Here is a 24,588-nt window from a genome sequence, read left to right as displayed (position 1 = left end):
TATTGTTGAATATATGAGAATGAATCATCGATCTGTAAAGTGATTCAGCAAAGTAGCCTCTGGTTCTCTCTTACCAGCGTTTTCGTGTGTCTTTCGTGCCACCACCAATTTTTCTGCCCGTTGCTGTATTAACGCCGGCCGCACGTTTTTCCATCCCAGACATCGGCCCCAACCACCTGCCACCGCCCAGTGAGCTCCGTCTATCGCGAAGAACTACTTCCCCACTACCCTCCCGTACCCTCATTGCACAACCACTTCACCTCTCTGCGGGTACCACACTTCTCCTTGTGAGAGAACCATTCGTTCACTATCGCACACAAGTCTTGATCGCGACCGGAACGCGACTGACTCTGTCCAACTTTGCCCCGACTTTGCTGTCCAAGCATCCCAGGTAGGCAATCGCCCATCGCTGTCGCATTGCATGGGAGCTGACGGCACTGTAGAACAATCACTCTTCCCCTAATCCTCCGTGAGATCGAACAAAGGCGATATCGGTGCGGTTTTCGTGGCCGCGCAGCCTTCCATCATGCTGACCGAGATCTAGACTCACCTCCATCGCGATGGCATCCCAATCCTCTGTCGAGGAGGTTGCGACTCCCATTGAGAATCCCGTCACTCCTCAAGCCGACGATATCGATCTCCCTTCCAAGGTCGACCTCAATCACCCTGCCTCCTTGACTACATCGATGCTGGTAGCTGGTTCGTCTTCGGCCATGCGTCCTTCATCCATCACTCCCCCACCATCCTCGCAAGCTCCACCTCGCGTTGCTCCTCGATCGATCACTCCTGATGCCTCTGCTGCCGGCGCCATGTCTTCCCCTCCTCCAACTGTCAATGGCCACAAGCGTGAGGTTGCGAGTGCGGGTCCCAACGTCGAGGAATTGGCACAATATACCAAGCAAGAGCTCATTGAGATGGTCGAGAAGGCCAAGGCAGAGAACCATAAGCTTGATGCTGAAGCTAGTGAGGCTCGTATGTCTGCTGCCCACTACAAGCTCCAATACCGACTCCTCACCATCGAAAGTGAAGAGGCTTTGAAGCGCATGGAGGTTGAGCATGACATCACCCGCCGTGAGGTTGAGGTTCTTCAAGGTACTGGCCGCGAGTCTACCAACATCGAGTACACTCAGAAGTTGAAGGCTTATTGCAAGTCTCTCGAAGATGACCTCTATGCTGCCCATCGTCGTATTGAGAAGGCTAAGCGCTTGATTGAGTCCAAGGAAGACCAGATCGTTGATGCAAAGGAGGAGATTGGCCGTCTTCATGAGCGTATCCGCCAAAACCGTGAACATATCAACGTCTTGCGTAGCCCAGGTGGACCTCTCCATGTCGGCACCCCGAAGGCTCCAGCAACCCCTCACCAGTATCAGCGAGGCACCCCACGATACACTCCAAGTTCCAACCGCCAAGTCCGCTACCCAGCTTCCCAGGACAACCAGGAGCGCTTCAACGCCTTGTTGCTGGCAGGTTCTGTCTTGAGCCAGGAGAATAACAGTGCCCCTTCGACTCCAACCATTGCTCGTCGTCCTGATCCTCGCACTCCCAACAAGCATAACCGTGGTGTTCAATCCCTCTCGTCCTTCCCTACCACTCCAGGTTCTGGTCGCCCCATAACTGCCAACTCGACCCTCTTGCCTGCTCCTGAGTTCTCTCAAAACACCGAGCGTATCAACGTCCTTGCTCACAATGCCCTCCAACACATGAATCAAACCGAGCACCGTCGTCGCAAGTCCCGTGACAGCACCATCTCAGCTTCCGATCATGAGGAGATTGTCCGTGCCACCAATGCTTCCTACCGCGAGGAAAGCGACGAGGAGGTTCAAGAGAGCCAAGCTAGCCAAAGTGCCACCGAGATGCTTCGCGCTGATCCTCGTGAGTCCTTCGAAGTTGCTGCTTCCCGTACCCATACTCCCGTTCCCGGCGACAAGGCAAAGGTCAATCTTCAATCCAAACTCTTCGCCCCGATCAGCAAGGGTGGTGCCGAGAAGCGCAAGAGAGATGAGGAGTATGGTCCTGTCAAGAAGGCTCGCTCTGATGGTGAGGCCATTGGCTTGGGAATCGGTTTCGAGTCTGGACGTGGCTGATTGCTTCAATGCGAGATACCTTGCTCGTTCAACTTCGACGACGACGGCGATTGACGAATTCTGATGACGATGGAGTTATCTTGTTGCTGTATGGAACACGTGGTTCTGGCGTACCGGATCTGCATCGTGCGGACTTGCTTTGAAATTCTGTCTCCAACTCTTCATTTGGCAAAAAGGCGCATCTTCTCGTCCTGCTTGCTGGATGGATGGATGGTAATTAGCTTTGCTTTGCTCTGTATGATATGCATGGATGCACAATGGGAAATGAAATAAGGGAAGGATGGATGGCTTGTACGTATGTAGATACCCCTGACGACATGGTTCTTTGCTTAACTTTGCTTGGAACCGGAGTCGGATTGGCAGGTAAATAACAATAAAATGAATGCGTTGTAAATTATGGACGTGTTCTTTACGTGCGTGTTTTTGCGTGGTTGTGAATTTGATTTTGATGTGGATGGAGGAGGGAGGGAGGGTGGTTGTGGTTTGCGTGAATGGGGAAGGTAAACAAAGATGATGGGTGGATGGGGGATGTAAACGAACATTCGACGACGGGAAAGTCGCACTAGCGTTTAAGCATTGGGCTTTGATATCGATTGTCAATGAAGGAGGGATGGGATGGGATGGGATAGCTGCATTGGTCCTAATTTCTTTCACTAGATAGTAGTCTGTGAATGACGCGAGTGGGAAGATGCGGTTGTGGGTGAGGCGTGTCATGGAGCTAGTGTGCCTTCACATCAGAGGGAAGGGTCTTCTGTTTCGGCTTAATCTCTGGTAGAGGATATGTAGTATGCAGTATGTAGCAGTAGGTTAATTTTCTTTATCGTTTCTGTGTTAGATTGATTTATGCTCCTTGAGCTATATCTTGAAAAGAGAGCTTTTGAAGGGGTTAGGTGAAGAGGTCTTGGTTTTTTGGGATGATTTGGATTTTCTGTTTCCTTGCTATGGATAGTACTATGCTAATACTTCTCTAGAGTATCAAATCCTGCATCAGAAGAGGCTGGGTACTTCGAGTAAAAGATGGACCATTCGTGTTGAAGTTAAAGGTTAACTTTGGTCAGCGCTACCTTCGGAACTTAATGGTATAGCATCTTAACACGGATAAACTGTGGTCAGTTTCTACCCGATCAAAGGCTTCTAGGAATCGGGTTTCACTGAAACAGAAAGCTTCCCGTAGTATCACCATATAGGGAGTTTTTCTAGAATATCCAGAAGTCCGTTGCGCTTGGGCATGAATTCCGTGGATGGCCTTGCCGGGGCTCGAGCAACTCGTACAAAGACGGATTCGCTCGTGAGGTTGTAGCACATTACTTCTTCGTGCCACTTCTGGGGAGCTTGTACATTATGCCAGGCATGAAGGTATGAATGAGCCATTCAAATTATGGTGTTGTAGTTGCGTGGGCGAGCCGATTCATTTCATCGTAATTCGAAAATTCTGTATGGTCTGCAGGCTCGCAGAGAGACATGCTTTGAGGACTCTTGGGGATGCCAAAGCTTGAGGTTCCTGGGGACAACATGGATGACCTGAAGAGCTGATTTGAGAGAAATTGAGGTAAGATAAATAATCTCAAAGTCTGGAGAGAAGGAGCTGTTGAAGCGCAAGTAAGCAGAGAAGCATGCCGCATCAAGACGAGTAACTTGTTTGTATTTTCTTCGTGCTTTGATTCTTGCAATTGTATACCCGCTCTTTCGACCTCTTCGAGGCAACCATTGTGCTGTTAATATCTAGTTGATTGAAGCGATTAAGCCTTGTTCTCGCTTAAGGAGTATTGAGTTGAAAGCTCGCGATTTCTCCTTTCCTCTCTTCAACCAACAACATACAACACCTCGACCTCGAACTCGACCTCGACCTCGACGACAATCACAACCACGAAATCAAACAATCACAATGTTCGCCACGACGCTGGCGTTTCGAGGAAAGAAGGAGGCGGACGAGGAGGAGGAGAGGAGGAAGAGGGTAAGGGACTCAAACTTCCCTACATGTTCATCTTTACCACAATATGAGTTGGATTCTTCCGGGGCCCGACGAAGCCTCTTTGGCTCCGGAACTTTGGATCCTGTTGAGAAATCAGAGCTGACGTTTCTTTAGGAGGCGAACGAGAAGAGGATACGAGAGACGGTCTTCGCAGACCCGAGTTGGGAGTTGACGAGGGAGGAGTTGAGAGAGGCGGGGGAGACGGCCAAGGCTTTGGAGGAGGACGAAGATGAGGACGAAGAGATGGGAGAGGGAGAGGAGATGGGAAAAGGGGAGGAGATAGGAGAAGGAGGGAGGAAGAAGGTTTGCCAATATCTAACACAGATTTGAGAGCATGTACTAAATAGATTGTCTGTATAGAAGACGGAGAAGCAGATGAAGAGGGAGATGATGAAAGCTCGCCGCGAGAAGCGCAAGACAGAGTCCAAGGCCAGGAAGAACTCGAAGAAGTAGATTGTTCTCTGTCCTGCGGGACTTTGTGGCGCGGAGCCATCTTTTTGGAGTTAATTTACAGTTATGAGCTTTCAACAATGCAATGCTACTGAGTAATTCTGCAAAAACTACTCTATTAGATCCGCACTGTGATATGTCGAAAGTGAGTCCAACACCATCTCGCATACATCACAAGAGGCGCCAAGCCGAACTCAAGGCCAAAGTGAGAGAGCAGAATTTAAACTCCCTTAGCAACCAAGCACTTTCAAGCGGCATAAGTTTTCTCCCCTTCAAGTTGAAGTAAAATAATCGAGTGGCATACAATTGATATATGATTAGGGTGACACTGTACATGCCTGCCTTTTCGGTTTTTCAACCTTCAAGAAGTGCTTGCTGAACAGCAGGAAATTTAATTGTAAAGCTCTTTCCCGATTAGGTGATTTGAGCTTCCCAGCCTCAACCATTTTTCGACTTGCTTCCTCCAAATGATCATCATAGACAACATATCGAACATCACCTACCTTCTTTATCCGCCACTCACGTCGTATGCACCTGACTGCGAGTGTGCAGTTCCAACGATGACACCTCGAGAGACGATCTCATAGCGAGCCGCAGAGGCAAAATTCTAATCTCGGAAACATCTCATGCACAGTATCGTCATTAACAATCCTCGCGACGATGGCATGCATAAATTTACCCAGTCCTATCCACAAGGCTCGAAATGAGATATGTGCAGAAAAGGCTGACAAGTCGGATGTCGGCGTCGCGATTACGCACTCGCTTCCACGGGCTCTTGGCGAGAAAAAGGAGAGCAACTTCGACTCAAAACAAGGAGGTTGAGATAAACTTTCCTCGTATCAACCCATTATTCATACGAGGCTGTGCTCGATATGGTGGAAACTCGATCATCCTTCCATGCTTTAGCAGGACTTGGCACGACGATGTGGATTCTTCGTTGGGCGGTTCGTCTAGTTCCTTTGTCCGTTCTTAAAGTGATGCCTGAAGCACTGACCAATCTCTTGCAGGCAGCGACGTTTCCATGCACAGAAGGCTTGCGAGTCGACGTGGTCTCAACAGTTGCGCTGTCTGCGAGTTACATCCCGAATCCGATGCTGCTGTTGCTGCATGAAGCGGTCTGGGCTTCGTTTGGTGAAAAAAAGAACAAGAGGATGTTGTGTGACGATGAGTGCGCAAAGAGCGTTTTTGGGCTTGGAGTCGACGTCAAATGATTACTGTACCCACTTTACCCGTTTCACCTACGCCAAGGCAAGGCTGAAAATATCAACCTCAACTCATGAACTTCATTTGCCCGGAAAGACGTTTGGTGCCAAATAAACTCTACGCTTGCCTTGCCGCAAAAGGCTCAGAGCCGGGCCGGAGTTTAGAGACGACCTTCTGGGGAGTCGGCAACAAATTTTGCGACCTTCGACATCAACCACATCATTAAGTCAGCAAACCCGCGTTTGATGGTGGCGCAGCACCTTTTCTTGCAACAGTCCCAGGACGCGCTATTGGTATTCCTTTCACAAAGAACGACAGACGTCTAATCTAACAGCAAGCAAGGTCTGAGCAACTCTCGACGACATGCCCGATCCATATATGGATACCGGCCAGCCCGCGGGTTCTGGCCCTGACCCGCAAGCTATCGATCCCCTTGATATCTTGATCAGAAGTGCTCTTACTCAAGGTACAAAGAGCGATGAGCCCAACTCGAATTCGCTTAACATCACCTTATCCATCGAAGAACAGAGCCAGAAGATGAATAGTATCGCAGATATCTTCCAACTGGAGGAGGATGAAGTGAACGAGGACCAAGAAATGTTAGACGAAGGTGAAGAAGATGCAGAGCCAGTCATTGACCTAGAAGACCAGAGGAGAAGAACCGAGAGGTTAAGAGGAGCCATGTCGGCACTTGCTCAATTGTGGTGGGCAGACTCGGATCAGATGGATATAGCCGTGGAGAAGCTGGCGGATGGAAGTAGAGAACGTAAGCACCACTGTTCATTTCCATTGTCATAACGCCATTGCCCTGCACATAGCCCCGGCTTGGACACAGATTCTTCATTGCTCAGTTGAACACCTGCGCATATCAAGAGTGCAGCATCACGTGACTGATGATCTCACAGCAAAGTGGAGAATACCTATTGGAGAATCTGGCATTCTGAACTTCGTCCTTGAGCTATTTGGCACACAAACTTTGAAGAATGCTCTCAAGATCCATATTCTGCGAGTTATAGGGAATTCGTGCGCGGACACAGGTCAGAACACTCCTAATTGACGTGCTCTACATAACTGACTGAATAGATGAGAACCGAGCTCGAGTTGTTGCGTCAAATTATTTTCCTTCTATCATTCTTCAATTGCAAGATACCTCGTTACTCCCTTTCGCGGTACCCGTTTTGTACAATATTTGCATAGACTATGGTGAGCTGAGAAGAAATCCCAACATAATTGCAGCTACTGACCTCTCCAGAACCTGCCCAAACACTGGCCTCTGAATGTTTTCTTACCAAAGAATTGATTGATTTGATTTCGAGTCCCCGATTCCATGATGCAAAAGCATTCCTGGGATACATTTGCAAGATTATCGATCTCATGGTTACTCAACGTAGGCATTTCTACCTGAAGTTAAGCTGAAGGCTAACTCCCTTTTTAGCTTCTGAGCTCGAGCTTGCGCCTGCAGAAACACCTCGCATCCTACTCAAAGTTGCAGCAGATCGAGAAACTCCAGTTGACATGGACGATTTCATCTCGTTAACTAATACGGCAATCTCCTATCTCCAACATGAGAGATTCCAAAAAGATTTGATTGAACAGGGTGCTCTCGATGCAACACTAGCTGTTCTGGTGGACTCATACACTCGCTTCGACTCCCACCCCTCCATAGGTGTAGCTTCAGGCGATCAAGATGATGCAAAAGCTCTTTCAAACATGCGAAGCAACTTCAATCAAGTTCTATCGGATATTTCTGCTCTTCCAGAATTTCAACAAGCTGTTCCTGTCGTCTCACCCTTCACAGCCTCGCTACGTCGCTGGCTGTTGAGTCCACAATTACAGCTCCAAGTCTGTGCATGCATCATACTTGGTAATCTCGCACGCTCAGATGAGGCTTGCATACAGTTCGTTCACACATCTGGCGTTCACATACCTCTCGTTACTATCCTCAAAGATGCAACGGACTCGCAATTACTACACGCCGCCATTGGCTTTCTGAAGAATCTTGCCATGCCCCCTAAGAACAAAGAAATTATAGGCTCTACCGGGATATTCAAGATCCTTCCAAGACTGTGGGCTCTCGATACGATGCAGCAGATCCAATTTTCGGCCATTTCTTTGGCACGACAACTCACCATTGGCACATTTATGAACGTTAGGGAACTTGCTAAACGCCTTAATGAAGACGAAGATTCACCGGCCCACTATAGGACAAATATCTCTCTACTCATTGCTCTCTTCGACCGGACAGATGTAGAACCAATCAAAATGGAGATCTCACGATTAATCACATCCGTTTGTCGCGTTACCAACAGCACCAAGGCCCGCACCCCCGAACAACTTGTAGTAATCCGACATAAGTTCTTCACAATGCATCCAGATATTGGCAGACCTCTCGGTTTCATGGTCTCGCAAACCAAATGGCCAGTCGTGAGGAGCGAAGGTTGGTTTGTCTTCGCACTCATGGCGCGTTATCCAGAAGGAGCCCAATGCATCAGCGATCTTATGCACGACGTCGCTGTTTTCGCACCTTTAGTCGAAATGCTCACAGGCAAACGACTTGTCGACTACCAACCTACGTCTCCTAGATCCGAAACCACATCACCAGCATCGTCGTCCAACCAACCGTCACCCTTCAATTTCGAAAGCAAATCTCCCGAGAGCGTACAGCCCGATGCGCGAGCCGAAGAAATGGCACGAATCGATCGAGAGAATGCTTTGGTGCTAATCAACGAGTTGTTGAAGAATAGGGGAAGTGATATGGCTCTTATGCGGCGAACACTATTTGAAGATCTGTTGAAGGGTGGCTCGGAGATTGTCAGTAGTTATAAGGAAAGTAAGCCGAATTGGAGTACGGATGTGAAGCCAAAGGAGAAGAGGATCAGAGCTGATTTGAACATGACGCAAGTTGCTGAGCAGAGTTCTATGGAGCTTTCGTAGAATACAAGGATGCATTGACATCGCAATCATGAAGGCATGCTTTACTAAATTGAGATGCCTTGTTTCTCTGAGATGTAAGCTCTGTCCTCCGTTGTTGAGCACACCAAGTGGAAGCACACCCTTCTTTGCTGGCTCCGGAACACTATTACCTTATATTTTAATTTTTTTACTGTATTGCTTTACACCCATGCGGAATAAAAGCGAAGCCTGCGATAGAAGCGAACGAAATCAATATAGTTTTCCTGTGTGGGGGCACATCTTAGTCAAAATATTGGCTCGGACCAGCAGTGGCGCGCATGCTCGGCGATAGTGTACGCGTTTATCGTCTAGCGTCCCTCCAAAGGTACAAACATCTTTTAATCTTAGTAGGAGATTCTGACACAAGATTAGCACAATGGTAGCTAAAGGTGCAACCAACACCACCAACGAGGCTTCAATCACTTTGCGATTGAGCTCTCTCCACATAGGCGTGCTCGTGAGCCGCAATCTTAGTGACGGATTCGAGGGCGAGGAAATTTGGGGTTACCCACATAGACAAGGCAGGAATGCTTGGTAGAGGTCGTAGAACTGATAAAGAATCGGGTTCGTATACAGTTGTTTGCTTGCACGCTATGAGTGCTGATTGGCTGGATAGAATGAGCTGCTTAGCTCGAGCGTAACATCGGACGACCAGCACTGGATATTGCTAGAAATCTCGAAGACAAAGGGTTTGAAGATTTGATAAGGAACTTCCACAGCCTCGCGCTATGAAATGATCTGAATCTTAATTTGCAATTGCTCTATATTCATGTTCTTACGATTTCATTATATTCATTCTCGAAATATGCATGTACGTATGTGAACATCTCCACCACACAATTCTATCCCCTGCTTCTCGACATCCACAGTATGCTAACGAAATCAAAAGGTAGCGGCCGCCAAATTAGTCGTGAAGTGCGCATCAATGAAAGGCACAATCGCACTTCCAAAATCCGTGTCATCCAATGCCGTCTGAGCAACAGTCGGCAAGCTCTCCCACGCAATCAAAGGCTGCGTTCCACCAACTGTGGTCGTCAAACCACAAGAGTGATCCAAAGGCCAGATACTTTCATAATCGATCAGAGCTGCGGTTCCAGAGAGAGTGAAACCGTCAGTTGAGCAATCCCAGTTGCCGTGCGCAGAAGGGCACACGCCTACGATGTTTGCTGCGGTAGTGGCGGTGGAGGAGGTCAACCAGATAATCACACCTTCCCAATCGTGTCGGTGCCCCAATCCATCAGAGGGCTCGTCTTTGGGCATATACCTGATCTTGTGAGCTATTGATTTTTGAATTGATGCCAGGAACTTACCAAGAATACATGAGAGCGTAATAATCGTCATACGTCGTTCCTCGGACGTAGATTTGCCCAGTGCTGCTGCTGCAATCACCATTTGAGGCTCCGGTGGTGGCAAGCCCGGCACTGTAGGATGTTAATGAATGCTAATGATGCCTGAGAGTAGTCTTACTTGGTATCTCCTTCAGCATCGACTGCAGGGAACGGAACGCAACCATTCACAACATAAAGATATGGCTGGTATGCCAAATACACATCACCAACGGTCCCGCTGGGAACTGTTTGGGCAAACCCAACAATCTCATCAGAAGCAATAGTTCCTCGATTCTGCAGAGTAAATGGAGTTGCATTAACAGCAACAGTAGCCAACAGGCCTGCAAGAAGTCTTGAAAGTACAGCCATGATGTCGAGTTGTAATTGACAGCGAGGGTGCAGAAACAAAAAGATCGTCAACCGCAAAGAGATCGTAGCAGTTTATACTTGTTCCTGTTATCCATGCCCCGCAAAAGCAGGACATGGATATTTCCGTCCGGTATCTCGATTCGAGCATGCATCACGGACATGGACGTTGAAAGAAGCGATGAGCCTCCGGGTACCTGGCGCATAAACAGACTGGATCAGATCCTAATCAAATCAGACGATCATGCTTAGCCACGTTCAGAGCTACAGGAAGGGATGACGACTTCATCTACCCAGCCTCAACGGCCAAGCTTTCATTTCCCCAGATGCATTGCCGAGACTACCGCATGAAACGAAACCAGAAGGTCAAAACGTGATGCTTTTGCATGCTCTGAATCGCATCCGGGAGAAGCCACTTCGACAGGCTAGGAGATCAAGATATATTGCAAGCGGGTTATGTTCTGGATTGGGAAGGAGATCAAGCTTCGGCGATAGTGAGGAGGGGTATCGAGCAGGGAGTCTCCGAATAACGGGTCCACTGCCGATGCACGTGTGATAGAAAAGAGATCCGTGGGTGAGCTTCTGGAATGTTTTTCTCAGGTACCGAATGAGATTATTCCACCTATGTGCGGGTCGGGACGATACACATGCCTGAGATTTTCTAAAATGTCGAATCATATACGAGGTATCCGAGTCCGAAGTTGTTGAAGACTTCACTGGTGAAAAGATGGCGGTGATGTTTTGCGCTGGCAAAACGACGTTGAGGATTGGAAGCGAGGTGGGCCGTCCACTTCTGATGATAGACACGGTCCACACTTGAAGCTTGATGATCATTTACAAGCAAGACCTGAATTATCTTGAACGACTAGGTCGTTGTGGAAGGTGAAGTAAACTTTAATGACCAGTAACTTCATAATCTCAAAAGTGTACAATATTTGGAATATTGGATCTATCATGAATTCTGAAGGGAGCGGGGACATTAGTCTTGGCTCAAGTGTGGCCATGCTAGAAGATCATGCTTTCACAGTTTCATTCGGTCATTTCACACCATGGACAAATGGAACAAGAAGTCTTGGAAGGCAGACACAGTGGCTTATTGTTAAAGTCTCACTCGATACAAATATACTCCATCAGTTCAAAACACGCTCATATCCCCTCCCATCATCAAAAACCGAAGTAAACTTTATCCTTTGCTTTGGGTACAAGCTCCACAGCTAGCACAAGAAGATCCAGTCCAACCATCTCCACCACAATATGGGCAGTTACTGTTGTTTTGCGTGTTGGGAGCCATCTCGAGTTGTCTTGGAAAGAGTCGAATTAGTTGAAGATTGTTGAGTATCTTGGATGTCTTTCGAATGGTTAATGCTCTGAATTTGGCAGTATGTTTCAGGTCCTTGTGCTTGTAGGCTCTTGATGGACTGGTAGTTGGATGTTATTTGAGGAAGATTATGTAGAAGAGCCACAACCAATCCTCCATTATATAATAGAGTAGCAAGGAAAAGAAGTGACTCGTTGTGATTCATGCCAGAACCATCTGAATGGATGGATCTATGAGGTTGGAGGATGAGTCCATGATCAATAACAGTAGATTTTAGAATATAAAATAATAATGTTCCAGAGGTTGTGGGACAATCCAAGAGGAATACGACCTAGGTATGAATTAACATTGTAAGAATGGAGTGGAGCAAAAACGACGCGAAAAATACGTAAATTTCCTTCTCTCTCGGTGAATCTACTTTTCCCAGTCGTACTTTCTCATAAGCTCTAGAACAAAATTATCTTACATTCCAATTTAATGATACCATCACAGATCTATTCAACAGGTTTGGACAATCCAATACCTGCGCCATACCCGCAGGAGAAGCATTGACCTTGAAAACCAGAAGCATGACATCGTGGACATGAATCTGTGTCTTGCGGCCGTGCAGTTGTAGTTTCCGTAGACTTGTTCATGGTGATGGTAGGTTGATGTAAAGTTTTCTTGTTAGATTGCTTTGGGACTGACGTCTGTCTAGTCTTCGAAATCTCTGTCCTGGTCTTGGTGAACTGGTCCTTTATATGTTCGTCCTGTTCTCTGTGTACTTTCGCTCAGTAGTTTTGGTTCATTGGATTTGCCTTGAATGGGTCGAAATATCCAGCGCCACAATCACGTCATGGTTGGCCATAAGACTATATCAAAAGGTCAATCAGATGTTAGCTGCAGATGTAGGACTGATAATGGAGTCAGGAATCGTTGAATGACCAGTATTCCCACGTTTGCCTTGCACACACGACCAGATTTCACATGTAACACTGCCAGAAGAAGTCCAGATGATGCGTAGCCATTGCGTTCATGAAAGTACACCTAAGCAATCCCTTGAATGCTGCTATTGTGACCTCCAGCCAACCCGCGCAAACAGATAAAAGACCCAGCAAACCAGATGATGCCCTTTATTTCTTAGCAGCAGCGGCCTCATCAGCCTTCTCCTTCGCCCGCTTCTCACGCGCACCCAGGTATCTCTTCTCGGATCTCGCCTCTCTCAACTTTCTGTATGCACCACCCTCGATAGCCTCAGGCAGATCATTCTTCGAGATCTCGGTGAATCCAGCCTCAGCGTTGACGATTGGAAGACCATGCTTGACGCGGGAAACGGTTTCCTTGACCGCAGAGACGTCCTCCTTGGAAGCATCACCCTTCTTGTGTTGACCCAACTTGCGGGGGAAGAGGATCAAACGAGCTTGGTATGCCTTTAGGCGCTCGACGTTGGCAGCGAGAGATTCGGTGGAGAGATTTTGGCGGCGGGGATCAACAGAGATACCGATCGTTGGTGCGAGCTTGCGGGGGATACCAGCTTCCTACATTTTGTCAGAATCTACACATAGTCCCGTTCCCAGATATCTCTCACCTTCAACTCGGTGAGGGTGAAGCCACGTCCAGCTCTAACACGGCGGTTGTACTTGATCGTAGGGCATCGGACAATCGGTCTCAGCTTGTCAACTGGTCGAGGGGCGACAGCAGCTGCCTTTGAGAGACGAGCATTGCGACGTCTGAGCTTTCGGCCGGGCTTTTAATTGTTTGTCAGAATCTGCTAGTAGTATATCTCGATATGTGCGAATTACCTGATCGAAGTGAACGCGGACTCTTCGCTGCCAATCCTTGCGGAAATCTGAGGGCAATTAGTATTTGCAGATATTGTAATGGTTCCTGTAGTACGAACGGTTGTGCGGGATTTGCTGATTGTGCTTGATCGCCATTTTGTCGTGTCGCGATCAAGATTGTCGTGGAATTGGGGATGTCGAAATCTCGAAAGTTTGAATTCGCTACTGAATTTGTCAAAAATCTCGTGTGTGGGAGTAATCAGGCATCAAGGCATCAAGAACTCCACCAGTCACATGAGTACGACGCTACAGCTAATACAGTCTAGCCTGTATTGAAGCTCCTAGCGTCTGGACTCATTTTCGGGTATATAAGCTGACTCTCCCTCCTGAATTCCAACTTTTTCTCTTCATACTTACCTTCTTGAAATCGGGCTGCTCATGAATAGCCTTGATTGTTCGACGAGACCTCCATTGCACACCGGGGCGTCTAGACGAATTGACTTTCCTTCGGGGACGTCATCGGGGGAATTTTTGATTGCCATCTCCTGTTGGAGAACCCATCCTTTTCATTATGGACGCAGCTTCGAGCTGTGGCATGAGGAAGAAGATCAAATATGTATGTATGAGTGCGATATGCCTTCGTTCCTGGAAGCTTAAGAAGTGTCGGTACTGGCATTCTTCTCGTACGTCGCAGAAATTCCTGCCCAGGCCATCTCTTGGTTGCCTGCCATGTCAGTCGGAATGATATCTCTTCGAACTGATCACCAGTAACCCCCTGCGAGGGTTCCGATGCGCCTAGGTGGAGTTCTAACTCTTCGCTCCTTCAATCTACATGTTCTTTCTGAATATCTACGTTTGTCCTGCCCGAATGCTTCTACATGATACTGCCTAGGTGCAGATGATCGGTCGAGAGTCACATTCTCTTGTCTGCGTCGACATATCTCCCCTACTCGTAGAAGCTGCTTACAATAAAGCGAAACATACCAAACCATACAAATAAATGATAATTGAACGGCTATCTGAATTGATCTGATCATTCCATTTTTAATATCATTCTATTAAGTTCGCATGAATACACGTGACCCCTTTTAACACGAGCTGGCTTCGCGATGGAGCTTGGAAAAGTGTCTTCTAGCTGCCAACACACCTCCTTACGAACCACATTCCTTTATTCAGACACAGTGCGGAGAACAACTTCATAATCGTCAAAAACTGTCGATTATTCACTTGCGACAATGACTCGAGCACAGCAAACCGTGTCCATTGGACTGCTATTCGCATCAGTACGCCTATACTTCACCAGCCAGTCCAGCTAAAAGTAGCATAGCTAACAGACTCAGCTCTACCTTGCTCTCTTCTTACAACTTATCCCACTTCCAAGCATAATCTCAGAAGAGATAATACCTGTTGTACGTTACGATTACCCTTCATTTCCTCGTGGGACTTGGGCGTCTCGACTGGCTCAGTCGCCATATTTCTGCTGCTCCAGCATCCCACATGGCAGAGCCAGAACTCCCCTCTTCCACCATTCGTGGATCCCTGACCACATCTGTAACCTCTTGACTGACTAGTTCATCTAGCTTCCTCTCTGGGCACTCGTCTCCTTCGGCTCCTACCTCCTAGCTAAACTCGGATACGGTGTTCTCACATTTAACGACGTACCAGAGGCACATGCAGAATTGATGAAGGAAATCGATTTGGCGAGAGAGGATTTGAGAACCAAGGGTGTCGAGGTCGACTAAGTCAGCATACTGAAAGCATTCTGCTGGCGTTGATTTAAGGAGAAGGCACATAATACAGGTTGCCCTTTAAGGGTATGCTACAACGCTCTGAAAATCCAAACCAAGCCTTCGCACCAACACTACTTGTGCCTCTGTTCATGTGGTATATTATGCCTCTATCATCCAGTTGTGCCTTCTCTAGCATGCTTCTCTTTTAATCTCTTCTCTTGCTTCATGAACTCTCTGATCCCAACTGGAACACCCTTAAACAAGTCTTCACTGGTAAAATCTGTCTCCAACCCAGTCCCCCAATTTGTCTCACTGCCGCCTCCATCATCATCCATACTGACCAAGGTGTGTGATGCTCCCTTTTCTCCTTCGCCGAGCATCAAGCCTGTTCCAGATATACCATCGCCACTCTTCCTCCGCTTTCTTCCTTTCTCTAGTCCCTTCTCTTTTCTCAGGGCAACGTCTGCTTCTTGTCTTGCAGCAGCCCACTCCTCAAGCTCATCTCGATATCGATCCCAGACACAATTCACACACCCACTCATGCAGCAATTGTCTGGCTCTGTCGGCCGCGGAGGGACCCATACTCCTGCTACCAGCACACTCTTTCTCTTTATTTCTGATCTTCGTTCTAGAGGCGAACTCAGCCGCGAGGAGAAGAGAATGCTAGGACCAGAGTCTTCATCATCGCTCTTTGTAGATATTGGGGGCGCGGTAGAAGGTGTAGCGGTTGTCGGTGGCTTGCTGGTAATTGTAGGAGTAGACGAATCTAGTATTGAGGCATAGTAGTCACCTATAGGATTTGCTTGCTGAGTTGAGGACTTGGTGGAGCTGGAAGCATTGCGAACGAGAGAGATGTGGCGGAGAGAAGAAATTCGAGAACGTTGGCATGCGCGAAGAAGGAATCTTGTTTCCATTCTATTGTAGATAGTAGACCTCCTTGTGCGAAAGGAGGAAGTAGACGTTATCGTGAAAACATTGGAGGTGTTCTGTTGAAATGCCAGCTAAATGTACTCAGCAGCAAGATGTTTTGAAAAGTACTCGGAATCGCCTCGGTCGCCTTTGGACGTCATCGGATGGATTGTTTATCAGCAGCTGCAGATGGTCTCGTGACAGAAGTATTAGTTGTCAAATCTGGGTGAATTGGCATAATCGTGGAATATCAAGTTTTATCTCGTGAATTTTCAAATAGACTCCAAATCCTATTGTAAGTGTATGTTGAAGCTGTTGAATTGAGCCCGTTAGTGTGTACGGTCGCTAGCAGGCCCCTCGTCGCGTCGAGATTTGATGCCTACGCGATTCTCAACACCAAATAATTCGACAACCCCTCAGCGCAACACCACATCGTCGAGAGAACACTGCCCGGCGTGGAACTCCTCTGGCAGATTATGGAGAAACGGTGATTGAAGCTCATATCATCAATGGCAGATTCACCAGCCAAACGGCGCAAAACATCGCCCACCACTTCCGTTGCAATCGACGCGCCTGCGACACCGAGTCGAATACCTGTACCGATTGCTTCACAAAGTGCGGCGAAGACCTCAGCTCGTAGACCATCGTTTGCTTCTCCGACGAAGGCAAGCTTAGCAAGACATAATCCTCAATTGCTGAACAGACCATCGTCCTCAGGAGCTGGATCAGTGAGGCCTAGCAGTCGGGGAAGGAATCTACAAGATGTGTTTGCAAAAGCTTTGGGAGAAACTGCTCCTCCTGTAGGACAGTCTGTAATTTCTGGAGCAGACAGAGAGGGTTCAAAATCAATGTCAACGACCGAAGAGAATGAGCCTGAGGATTTACAAACACAGCAGCCAAGAGCATCCACACCGAAAGCTCGCAGTACAAAGCCTGTTGGGGGTGGACTTTCTACAAAACCGAGAAGACCATCACGATCTCCAGTCAAGAGACCTAACAAAACACCTACTGTATTTCCAGAAGTGGATCCAACGAAAGGATTACCAGAGGACTTCAATCCGTTCCAAAAGAAAGGCTTGAGAAGGTCACCGGTGCCTGGCCAGGCTGAATTATTGCCCCAGCAAGAAGTTCAACAGAGTCAACAAGAGAACATCAATCCATTCCGCAAGACTGGCTTGAGAAGATCACCTGTCTCGTCACAGCCAGTTGAGAATGTCGAGCCTCCGCAAGTTGAGGCTCCCGCCTACCGTTCAACGACCAAGACCGCCCCAACGATGCCAACGCCTTCAACCCACCGTGCCCAGCAAGCAGAAATTCCTATAGAGGCTCCAGCCTATGTTGCCACAACTCCGACTGAGCCAGCACCTCCTTTATCTAGCATTGCTGATATCGTGCACGAAGCGTCGCTGCCACAGCAAGATGAGCCTCCGTCAGATGGTATTGTACTTCCCGAAGAGCTACTAGGCTCACTTGAGCCCCCAAGATCACCCAGAGGACAAGGAATGACAGCATTGTTTCCTGTGAGTCGCCCTGAGCGTCCTGAGCCGGAGCTACCTCCCACGCCAACTCAGAGGGGGATACCAGATCCAATCGTCACTACACCACCAACAGGAATCCACGATACGCCCAGCAAGAGAGCGAGGAGGAGCAAGGCGCTATCCGCGAAGCTCAAGTCATCGCCTCTGAAGCCGCGAGACCCACCTCCTCAGGTTTCCGTGAAAGAGAAACAAGCTGAACCCCAAGAAGAGCAGAAGGAACAGAAGAAGGCTCAAGAAGAACCAGTCAAACGACGAAAGTCGGCCAGGTTTCTGATTCCTGAAGACCCCCACGCTGCCAAGAAGAAGGCTCGTGATGATCTTTTGAATGAGCTTCAGCAACTGCGGGCGGATGTAGCTCTAGCAAACCAAGAGAACGAGCGATTGCGCCGGCAGGCAGAATCGAGGAAAAAGAAAGCTGCTACTGCGGATCCGGATGAGCTTATTGCTATGTTGACAAGGGCTACAGCACTCGAACGGCCGGTCAAGCCGAAGCCAAAACCTTCAAGCATCTTCAAATCAATCAGCACCTTTCTTCCATTCAATCCGAAAACGAGAGCTGCGCCTTTGCCTATTTCAGAAAAGCCACCTCCCTCTCATCTCCCTATTGCGCTCGACGATCCATTACCCTATCTTCAAGCATTTTCTGGTCTCAACTATACATCGACCATCACTCTACTCCCATCGGACCTGACCTCATCGGATACTGCTTCACAAGAGCTAGAGCAGTCGCTCATGCAGAAACATATTATAACAGCTTCTCACCCATCTAGCCTCTTCACGACTCGTTTCGCGATGACAGTGGATACCTCAGCGCTGTCCATATCATCTGTTGATATTCTTCGACTTGACATGAATGCGGAGAAAGAACTTGGAACGTTCATCCGAGGACGAGCAAGAGACGAAGGACCTCTTGGAAGAGATATCACAGTCATCTGCTGGGCAATGTCTCGTTGGGTTGAAGTCTCGATCAGACGGGCACAATTCTGGTGTGCTGTCGAACAAGAACTTGGTACACCAGATGCGAGAATAAAATCTCTACAAAGAAAAAGGAAGCGGAAACGTCTCGGCTCAGTCATTGACAATGATGAGGATTCTGTGGAAGGTGTCGAGGATGAGCATGAGAAGAGCAAGTGGACCAGGAAACAGCTACTACCGCACTTCGGACGAAGTAGCATGGAGCTCTCGAACGAGGACGTAGAGGTGAGATTCGAGTGGAAGATAAATTTCGACTGGACAGGCGAGGTCGACAGCTCAATCGCGGCGGCTGCCAGGGTACCAAAGATTTGTATGTTTACCTACATCCTTGCAACTCCAACATGCTAATCGAGAACAGGGCAACATGCCGATGAGCGAAGCAGCCTCAGCAAGGTGCCTGAAACTTTTGAAAAGCTGAAGAAGGAAAAGGGTCCTCTCGGCGCTGTACGAGCTATGGTTGGATTGCTGATGCCACCATTGTGAGGGATGTGTCTGACGATATGCATGATAATGAGTTGTTGAGCTGAAATATATATCACTTTGCTTGTTACCGCTCCTGATGCCAGGATCCGCCGCACATTTTTGACACTTTCCTTCTTGCGTGTCCGAATTCTAATCAAACAATATGCCCCGGCGAACGTCTGTTATAAATACAGACATTCTATTTGATGGGGCCTTCCAAGATTCACTCAATAATACCAAGAATTGCGCTGATTGCATTGCCCAAATGGGTACTCATTCCTATTTATATTCATTCTCATATCAGATGTGATATTGCTTTTCATGACTTTCCCAATGGCAATGTTCTGACCACCACATAGCATTGAATTCACGAAACCATGACTTCAGATCAAAGCTTAAGAACAGTAAACCAGTCTAAAGGCCTTACTGAGTATCTACCTGCATCAAGTTATGAACAAATGCCCGCTGGAATTTATAGTATACTAGTATATTGAAGCATTAACGCATCTCTAACCCACGCACATCCCAAATGCTCCAAGATCAGGTCTGCAAAATCATCCCCGCACTCGTATCGCTATTACTACTCTCAATGGTCCCCGTCCCATTCTTCAGCCAACAAGTCCCATAATTAATCCCCACCTGACCCAAGTCCGCGTTAAATCGCACCGCTTTACAGATTGTTGATTTCCAGTTCAGATTATAGCTCGCGCAAGCCATGGCACAGTCTTCGAGGGAATAAACAACGAGTGCGAGGATATCGATATCGTGGTTTGGGCCTGAGAAGTCTTGGCCGCAGGTTACGGTGAAGAGGGAGGTGCTCTGGAGCGTGATGCCAAGGGTGGTGGCGTCTAGGGCGGGGCAGTCGAGTGATATGAAGCCGGAGGTCGGGACGGTGATTGTTGATGCGGAGGTGGACGTCGACGCGCTTGAATCTGAGGTTGTGGTAGTTGTGGTGGTAGTGGTGGTGGTGCTTGTTGCGGTAACTGTTGTGGTGGTACTTGTCGTTGAGGCGACGCAGTATTGATCTTTGTAGCGACTGGATTCAAGGTTAATGATAAGCTTCAATTGTGGGAACGCCGTGCTGTCTTACTTCTTTGCATTGGTTACCGCCATGCTACCGCCCTCTCCACCTCCAATTGCAGCAGCGAGTACCACGAGTAACAAGGCCAAACTCAGAAGGAATGTCGTTGTTCTGAGTCCACATATCCGCCGCTCTTGCACCGCCGAGTTCGTCCCAGGCCCATAGTAATCCGGGGAAGCCCCGTAAGGCTTAGGAACGATCGTCTTTCGAGGACGACTTCGAGGTCTGAATGCGTGTACACCTCTGGAGAAGCCATGTATCTCGACTTACCCCAAGGCCACAAAACGAAGGTCTTGCATTCGTGAGAGAAAAGGAAGAAAGAAGAAAGGAACTTACAGCATGAAGAAAGCCCCAGAAAGTAGGGTCAGGCTGGGAATTGGCTTGGCTAGTATCGCATTTACAGCGCCGCTTGGGGGCGAAATCATTCATGTCCTGTCATAGGAGTAGCCTCATGTATCTTGATCTTGGTAAATGTCAGCCTATCTCGGTTGTCGATCAGCTTAGCTTTGGGAGGCTTTGGCGTAGGATTGGGGAAGTTTGAGCGCCTTTGCTTGGCGGCATGGGCTGTTACCCCTAGACATTGGTCTCGGCCAAGTCGAAGGCTCACCAGGCTCCGAACGCGAGGGAGAGAAATATATGCATGAAGCTTCGACAGTCATGACCAATTACTATTTAATCACATAAGAACGAACGACCACCAGATCTGAAGAGATATTCGCTCCGAAAAGAGGTCTCCGGAAAGCGCATCCATAGTCAGACAACCACACATCAACGAGGAAGAAAGCGTAGCACAGTCGTAACACACGAAAACATAACAAAACAAAACATCTCAAGTGGCAAATTCTAAGAATGTCATAGTAGAAAACACTCAAGACATAACAAACAGACAGAGCGCCATCAATGACCAACAGCTTTAGCGAAATCCTTCAAGAACAACCATCTAGTATCCTGAACCCATCCCTTGGACTTAAAATCATTGGCATATTTAGGAAAGAAATCCACGACAGGAAGCAGACTCTCATCATGCGCCATCGCAACGAAGATCTCATCATGAGCATCTGCTTCCATGACTTTGCTGATCGTCTCCTCAGCCTCGTCTACATCGTGGGCAACGCCTTTTCCATCCGGAAGTCGAGCAATAGCATAGAATGGCTTCGTTCTGTCTCCATCTCGGTACAAGTCATCAAAGAGAGAACCCGGACAAGGCTTGCTGCTCTTTATATCGAAAGGATTCGGGGAGATGGATGATGGAATTGGCAGATATTGTGTCGGTCTGAATTCTCCCCCGTGATGACAGGCGTCACCTCCCATAAATATGAAGGAATTTGGACTCGAGCTCATTCTTGCAAGTCCACAAATATGGCCGATAGCATGTCCAGGACTGTCCAAGATGTAGAAAGATCCATCGCCAAAATAATCGAAAGCATTGAATCGTCCAATTTTGAGGTTTTGGTCGAAAGCAATTTCTCTCAGTTCTCTTCCTTCGTAATCGCTCTCCAAGATGGGCGAATTCTGGTTTTGGGGATATCCAGGAGTAAAGCTCTTCTTGAAACCAGGACCGACGATCAAAGCTGTGTCTTTTTCGAAAGTCGAGGGGTCTCCAACGTGATCCCAATGCCAATGGCTCCAGATGATAGCCTCAATACTCTTTCCATCAACTCCATTGGCCTCTAATTGCTCCTTAACCCCTTGCTTGACAATAACCTTCCATCCTCCGTCTTTGATTCGGTTGACAATATTCTTGGCGTAGTTCTCATGGTCCTTCCGGACGCCTAAGTCAAAGAGGACTTTTCGACCCGACGGATGCTCGATAAGAAATGAAAATGCAGGGCAGCTTAGGGTATCGAATCCTTTGATATGAGGTTCGATGAAACCAGCGATCGAAATCCCTTCAATGTGAGAAGTCGTGTCGATGATCCGAACTTGGACTATGGTGGAAGAGGACGGGATCTTCAGATCTGGTGGTGACTGAGCCATTCTGTAGATTCACTGGTGTAAGCTGAGGCTGAAGTAAATTAAATAAATAGCTGACTACTAGTAGATTCTAAGGATCGAGACAACTGTGAAGAGAGCTTACATTCATATGAAGATATGTAAACGGAGTTTCGGCGTACATGACGCCCCGGACTTGACGTCAGATCATGTTGCATTAACCCCGCCAATGCTGAGAAACGACTTTGGGGTGAGAAAGCAGATCTCCTAGATTTTCAATATCGAGAGACTTCTCAAGGTGATGGAAAGACATTGACTGGGAGGTCAACTATGACTCGACAAGAACGATACAAGTTTCGTCAAGGCTGAATGCAAGGCTGACATGCCTACCAAGCCACCTTGATGGGGAAAAACGGTCGATAGACATACACCTTCAGGAACTAAATGCACTTTCTAACCAGGACCTCAACCGGAGAAAAAGGTTGCCGTTTTTGACAGGCGACAACGTCAAGATCAAGTCTTGAATTATCTATTTCTCAATATTTCACATTTCAAAAAGGTTTTCGTCTTATGAAATCCCAGAGAAATACCCAAATAAGTTTTAACCTCAAACTTCTCTCAAACATCTAAGACAATCGTTGATGATTCTGTGCATTAGCTAGAGATTGCGCATTTCGTCAAATCCACCACTTTCTTCTCCGAAGGAGAGCTGGACTTCAGACCGCCAGCGAGTTCTGAACGCACACCTGGGGTGAATTTAAAGCGTCTTTGAGTCTACGCCGAGTCTGGTAGGCGAGATCCGCTAGCCTTTCTGCACTCTTTAAGCTTCCCCACTACTCACAATTTTTGTCCTTGGAGTTTTGGAGTAATCCCAACTGAAGTTGCACCCTCGAGGGCATTTTGATCTTTGATATCTTCTTGCACATCTCCAGCTTCCTCACAAACCAAAATGGTCGTCAAAGAGTACGTGACCTATAACCAGGTATTTGCGACCCCTCATATTGCCCCTCACAAGGCCGAGATCTGACAGCCCGGCCTAGGTCCACAAGCTCTGCCAGGAGGCAGCCCCACGAATTTTGGAGGAATTTCGACCTCAGCTTATGATCGCCATTGGAGGTGGTGGATATGTTCCTGCGCGCATTCTGCGATCATTTCTCAAGCAGCCTGGATCTCCAAATATCCCCATCCAAGCTATTGGCCTTTCCCTCTACGAAGCTCTTCCCTCGAACCACCCTTCAGGCGCAAACACTCCTGGAGATATCGAACAACTCGGTACGAAGGTTACTCGAACGCAATGGTTGGACTTAACGAGTCTTGGTGAGATGGAGAACTTGGTTGGCAAGCGCATCCTGATCGTGGACGAGGTCGATGATACTAGGACAACCTTGGAATATGCCGTTAAAGAACTAGAGAAAGATGTCGAGATTGCCAGACAGAAGCTTGGTGGTAAAGGTGAAAAGACTGTCTTCTCGGTTTTCGTGTTACATGTAAGCCGAATTCGTCAAATACCACGAGGCTGAAAGCCTCGACAAAATAAGATGCTGATAATTCTCCAGAACAAAGACAAGAGTAAGAAGGGAAGCTTGCCAGACGATATGCTCAAGGACAATAGATATTTGGCAGCTCGGACAGTTGGAGACGTTTGGATTTGTTATCCCTGGGAGGCCACAGACATTGATGAGCATGATGCGATGGCCGAGAAGCAGCCTTCGAAATAAAGTTTCCCTGTAGGATAAGACTCAGAGCTCGACTTTTGCATGAACTCTATTTCCGCTGCTCTCTTATTAAATCTTGAGGCACGAGTCGCTAATACCAACAACGAAGATTTTACCATGCAGTATACCACTTTGATCTTTTGTCTAGTTCTATAAATCTCCCAGCACTTGATAATTCGTTAGATTCTCTTAAGTACTCTCGCGGTGGACAAAAAAACCCGGACTAATTAAGCGATAGTTCGAGCAATACACTTTATTTAATTCTTAATTCCGACGTCTTAGAAAAATCGGGAAAATAAAGAAATTAATTCATTAGATAGCTGGGATTTAGGGTTTTTTTTATCGAATATAATTTTATGAGTATGCGTTAAGTATTGATAGTTTAATATAGTTGTGAAGCGAGGTTGTTGTTCTTGAAGTGTCTATTTCGTCCGGGTTTTTTTGTCCACCGTGAGGTACTCACGGAAGACTTGTTCGAATGCAATTTATAAAAGAGGACTCGAGTCACTGCAATATCGGAACGAAACTTTCCCAAATTACCAAACAGACGTGAAACATTTCCATGACCTCGTCCGTCAAGCCTTCAAAAGCCTATCGCGGTTATCTTAGCCTCACCAGAGTGGGGCCCAGGGGCGGAAAGGTGCAGCGGGGTTGGTGACATCGGAAACCGCACTCTTTTAGTAAGAGCTGAGGCCAGCGGGAGCGGCCCACCCCACCATTTTACACCAAAACACCCCTTTTGCAAAATAGTATATTATTACAATGCTTTAATAAAAAATAATAGAAAACGAATTGAGATCAAATTAGTATTAA

At 47.6% G+C, this 24,588-nt stretch overlaps 14 protein-coding genes across 14 annotated transcripts; 6 read left to right on the top strand and 8 right to left on the bottom strand.

Annotated features, from left to right (window-relative positions):
- The first annotated feature begins 95 nt into the window (after positions 1-95).
- On the top strand, positions 96-2,515 carry LY89DRAFT_682414 (uncharacterized protein). The gene has a single exon (XM_018214506.1). It carries the CDS (start codon positions 561-563, stop codon positions 2,082-2,084), a length of 1,524 nt encoding a protein of 507 aa, XP_018075075.1. The 5' UTR covers positions 96-560; the 3' UTR covers positions 2,085-2,515.
- Positions 2,123-2,850, bottom strand: LY89DRAFT_453064 (uncharacterized protein). The gene has a single exon (XM_018207624.1). It carries the CDS (start codon positions 2,796-2,798, stop codon positions 2,160-2,162), a length of 639 nt encoding a protein of 212 aa, XP_018075074.1. The 5' UTR covers positions 2,799-2,850; the 3' UTR covers positions 2,123-2,159.
- Positions 2,851-3,425: 575 nt separating this feature from the next.
- On the top strand, positions 3,426-4,509 carry LY89DRAFT_666359 (uncharacterized protein; the record flags this gene model as incomplete). The annotated part of the gene is made up of 4 exons (XM_018212902.1): positions 3,426-3,440; positions 3,811-4,038; positions 4,171-4,359; positions 4,417-4,509. 4 exons carry the CDS (start codon positions 3,426-3,428, stop codon positions 4,507-4,509), a joined length of 525 nt encoding a protein of 174 aa, XP_018075073.1.
- A 1,563-nt stretch (positions 4,510-6,072) lies between these two features.
- Positions 6,073-8,643, top strand: LY89DRAFT_730732 (ARM repeat-containing protein; the record flags this gene model as incomplete). The annotated part of the gene is made up of 5 exons (XM_018219507.1): positions 6,073-6,475; positions 6,615-6,746; positions 6,793-6,912; positions 6,962-7,096; positions 7,145-8,643. The coding sequence occupies 5 exons, from the start codon at positions 6,073-6,075 to the stop codon at positions 8,641-8,643; spliced, it is 2,289 nt and encodes a 762-aa protein (XP_018075072.1).
- A 777-nt stretch (positions 8,644-9,420) lies between these two features.
- Positions 9,421-10,792, bottom strand: LY89DRAFT_682412 (npp1 domain-containing protein). Its single transcript, XM_018214505.1, has 3 exons — positions 10,129-10,792; positions 9,972-10,082; positions 9,421-9,925 (listed from the first exon to the last, which is right to left on the bottom strand). The coding sequence occupies exons 1-3, from the start codon at positions 10,356-10,358 to the stop codon at positions 9,544-9,546; spliced, it is 723 nt and encodes a 240-aa protein (XP_018075071.1). The 5' UTR covers positions 10,359-10,792; the 3' UTR covers positions 9,421-9,543.
- Positions 10,540-11,299, bottom strand: LY89DRAFT_452863 (uncharacterized protein). The gene has a single exon (XM_018207623.1). It carries the CDS (start codon positions 11,187-11,189, stop codon positions 10,722-10,724), a length of 468 nt encoding a protein of 155 aa, XP_018075070.1. The 5' UTR covers positions 11,190-11,299; the 3' UTR covers positions 10,540-10,721.
- A 125-nt stretch (positions 11,300-11,424) lies between these two features.
- LY89DRAFT_682410 (uncharacterized protein) lies at positions 11,425-12,242 on the bottom strand. The gene has a single exon (XM_018214504.1). The coding sequence runs from the start codon at positions 11,876-11,878 to the stop codon at positions 11,618-11,620; it is 261 nt and encodes an 86-aa protein (XP_018075069.1). The 5' UTR covers positions 11,879-12,242; the 3' UTR covers positions 11,425-11,617.
- A 543-nt stretch (positions 12,243-12,785) lies between these two features.
- Positions 12,786-13,589, bottom strand: LY89DRAFT_666356 (putative 60S ribosomal protein L13; the record flags this gene model as incomplete). Its single annotated transcript, XM_018212901.1, has 4 exons — positions 12,786-13,190; positions 13,241-13,399; positions 13,455-13,501; positions 13,553-13,589. 4 exons carry the CDS (start codon positions 13,587-13,589, stop codon positions 12,786-12,788), a joined length of 648 nt encoding a protein of 215 aa, XP_018075068.1.
- A 1,079-nt stretch (positions 13,590-14,668) lies between these two features.
- On the top strand, positions 14,669-15,175 carry LY89DRAFT_695279 (dolichyl-phosphate mannosyltransferase polypeptide 3; the record flags this gene model as incomplete). Its single annotated transcript, XM_018216759.1, has 3 exons — positions 14,669-14,716; positions 14,768-14,842; positions 15,014-15,175. The coding sequence occupies 3 exons, from the start codon at positions 14,669-14,671 to the stop codon at positions 15,173-15,175; spliced, it is 285 nt and encodes a 94-aa protein (XP_018075067.1).
- Positions 14,853-16,372, bottom strand: LY89DRAFT_682409 (uncharacterized protein). Its single transcript, XM_018214503.1, has one exon. It carries the CDS (start codon positions 16,075-16,077, stop codon positions 15,334-15,336), a length of 744 nt encoding a protein of 247 aa, XP_018075066.1. The 5' UTR covers positions 16,078-16,372; the 3' UTR covers positions 14,853-15,333.
- Positions 16,343-19,207, top strand: LY89DRAFT_779432 (uncharacterized protein). The gene is made up of 2 exons (XM_018222290.1): positions 16,343-18,895; positions 18,944-19,207. The coding sequence occupies exons 1-2, from the start codon at positions 16,582-16,584 to the stop codon at positions 19,066-19,068; spliced, it is 2,439 nt and encodes an 812-aa protein (XP_018075065.1). The 5' UTR covers positions 16,343-16,581; the 3' UTR covers positions 19,069-19,207.
- A 380-nt stretch (positions 19,208-19,587) lies between these two features.
- Positions 19,588-20,190, bottom strand: LY89DRAFT_779431 (uncharacterized protein; the record flags this gene model as incomplete). The annotated part of the gene is made up of 2 exons (XM_018222289.1): positions 20,138-20,190; positions 19,588-20,083 (listed from the first exon to the last, which is right to left on the bottom strand). The coding sequence occupies exons 1-2, from the start codon at positions 20,158-20,160 to the stop codon at positions 19,588-19,590; spliced, it is 519 nt and encodes a 172-aa protein (XP_018075064.1). The 5' UTR covers positions 20,161-20,190.
- Positions 20,191-20,774: 584 nt separating this feature from the next.
- Positions 20,775-22,217, bottom strand: LY89DRAFT_682407 (uncharacterized protein). Its single transcript, XM_018214502.1, has one exon. The coding sequence runs from the start codon at positions 22,103-22,105 to the stop codon at positions 21,026-21,028; it is 1,080 nt and encodes a 359-aa protein (XP_018075063.1). The 5' UTR covers positions 22,106-22,217; the 3' UTR covers positions 20,775-21,025.
- Positions 22,218-22,905: 688 nt separating this feature from the next.
- On the top strand, positions 22,906-23,946 carry LY89DRAFT_452766 (PRTase-like protein). The gene is made up of 3 exons (XM_018207622.1): positions 22,906-23,042; positions 23,101-23,547; positions 23,617-23,946. Exons 1-3 carry the CDS (start codon positions 23,010-23,012, stop codon positions 23,776-23,778), a joined length of 642 nt encoding a protein of 213 aa, XP_018075062.1. The 5' UTR covers positions 22,906-23,009; the 3' UTR covers positions 23,779-23,946.
- Positions 23,947-24,588: the final 642 nt, after the last annotated feature.

This window comes from Mollisia scopiformis, assembly GCF_001500285.1.
Source record: "Mollisia scopiformis unplaced genomic scaffold LY89scaffold_6, whole genome shotgun sequence".
In the NCBI taxonomy this organism is placed as follows: Eukaryota; Fungi; Ascomycota; class Leotiomycetes; order Helotiales; family Mollisiaceae; genus Mollisia; species Mollisia scopiformis.
Note: the sequence above shows the minus strand (reverse complement) of the source record. Positions and strands in the feature narration are given on the sequence as shown.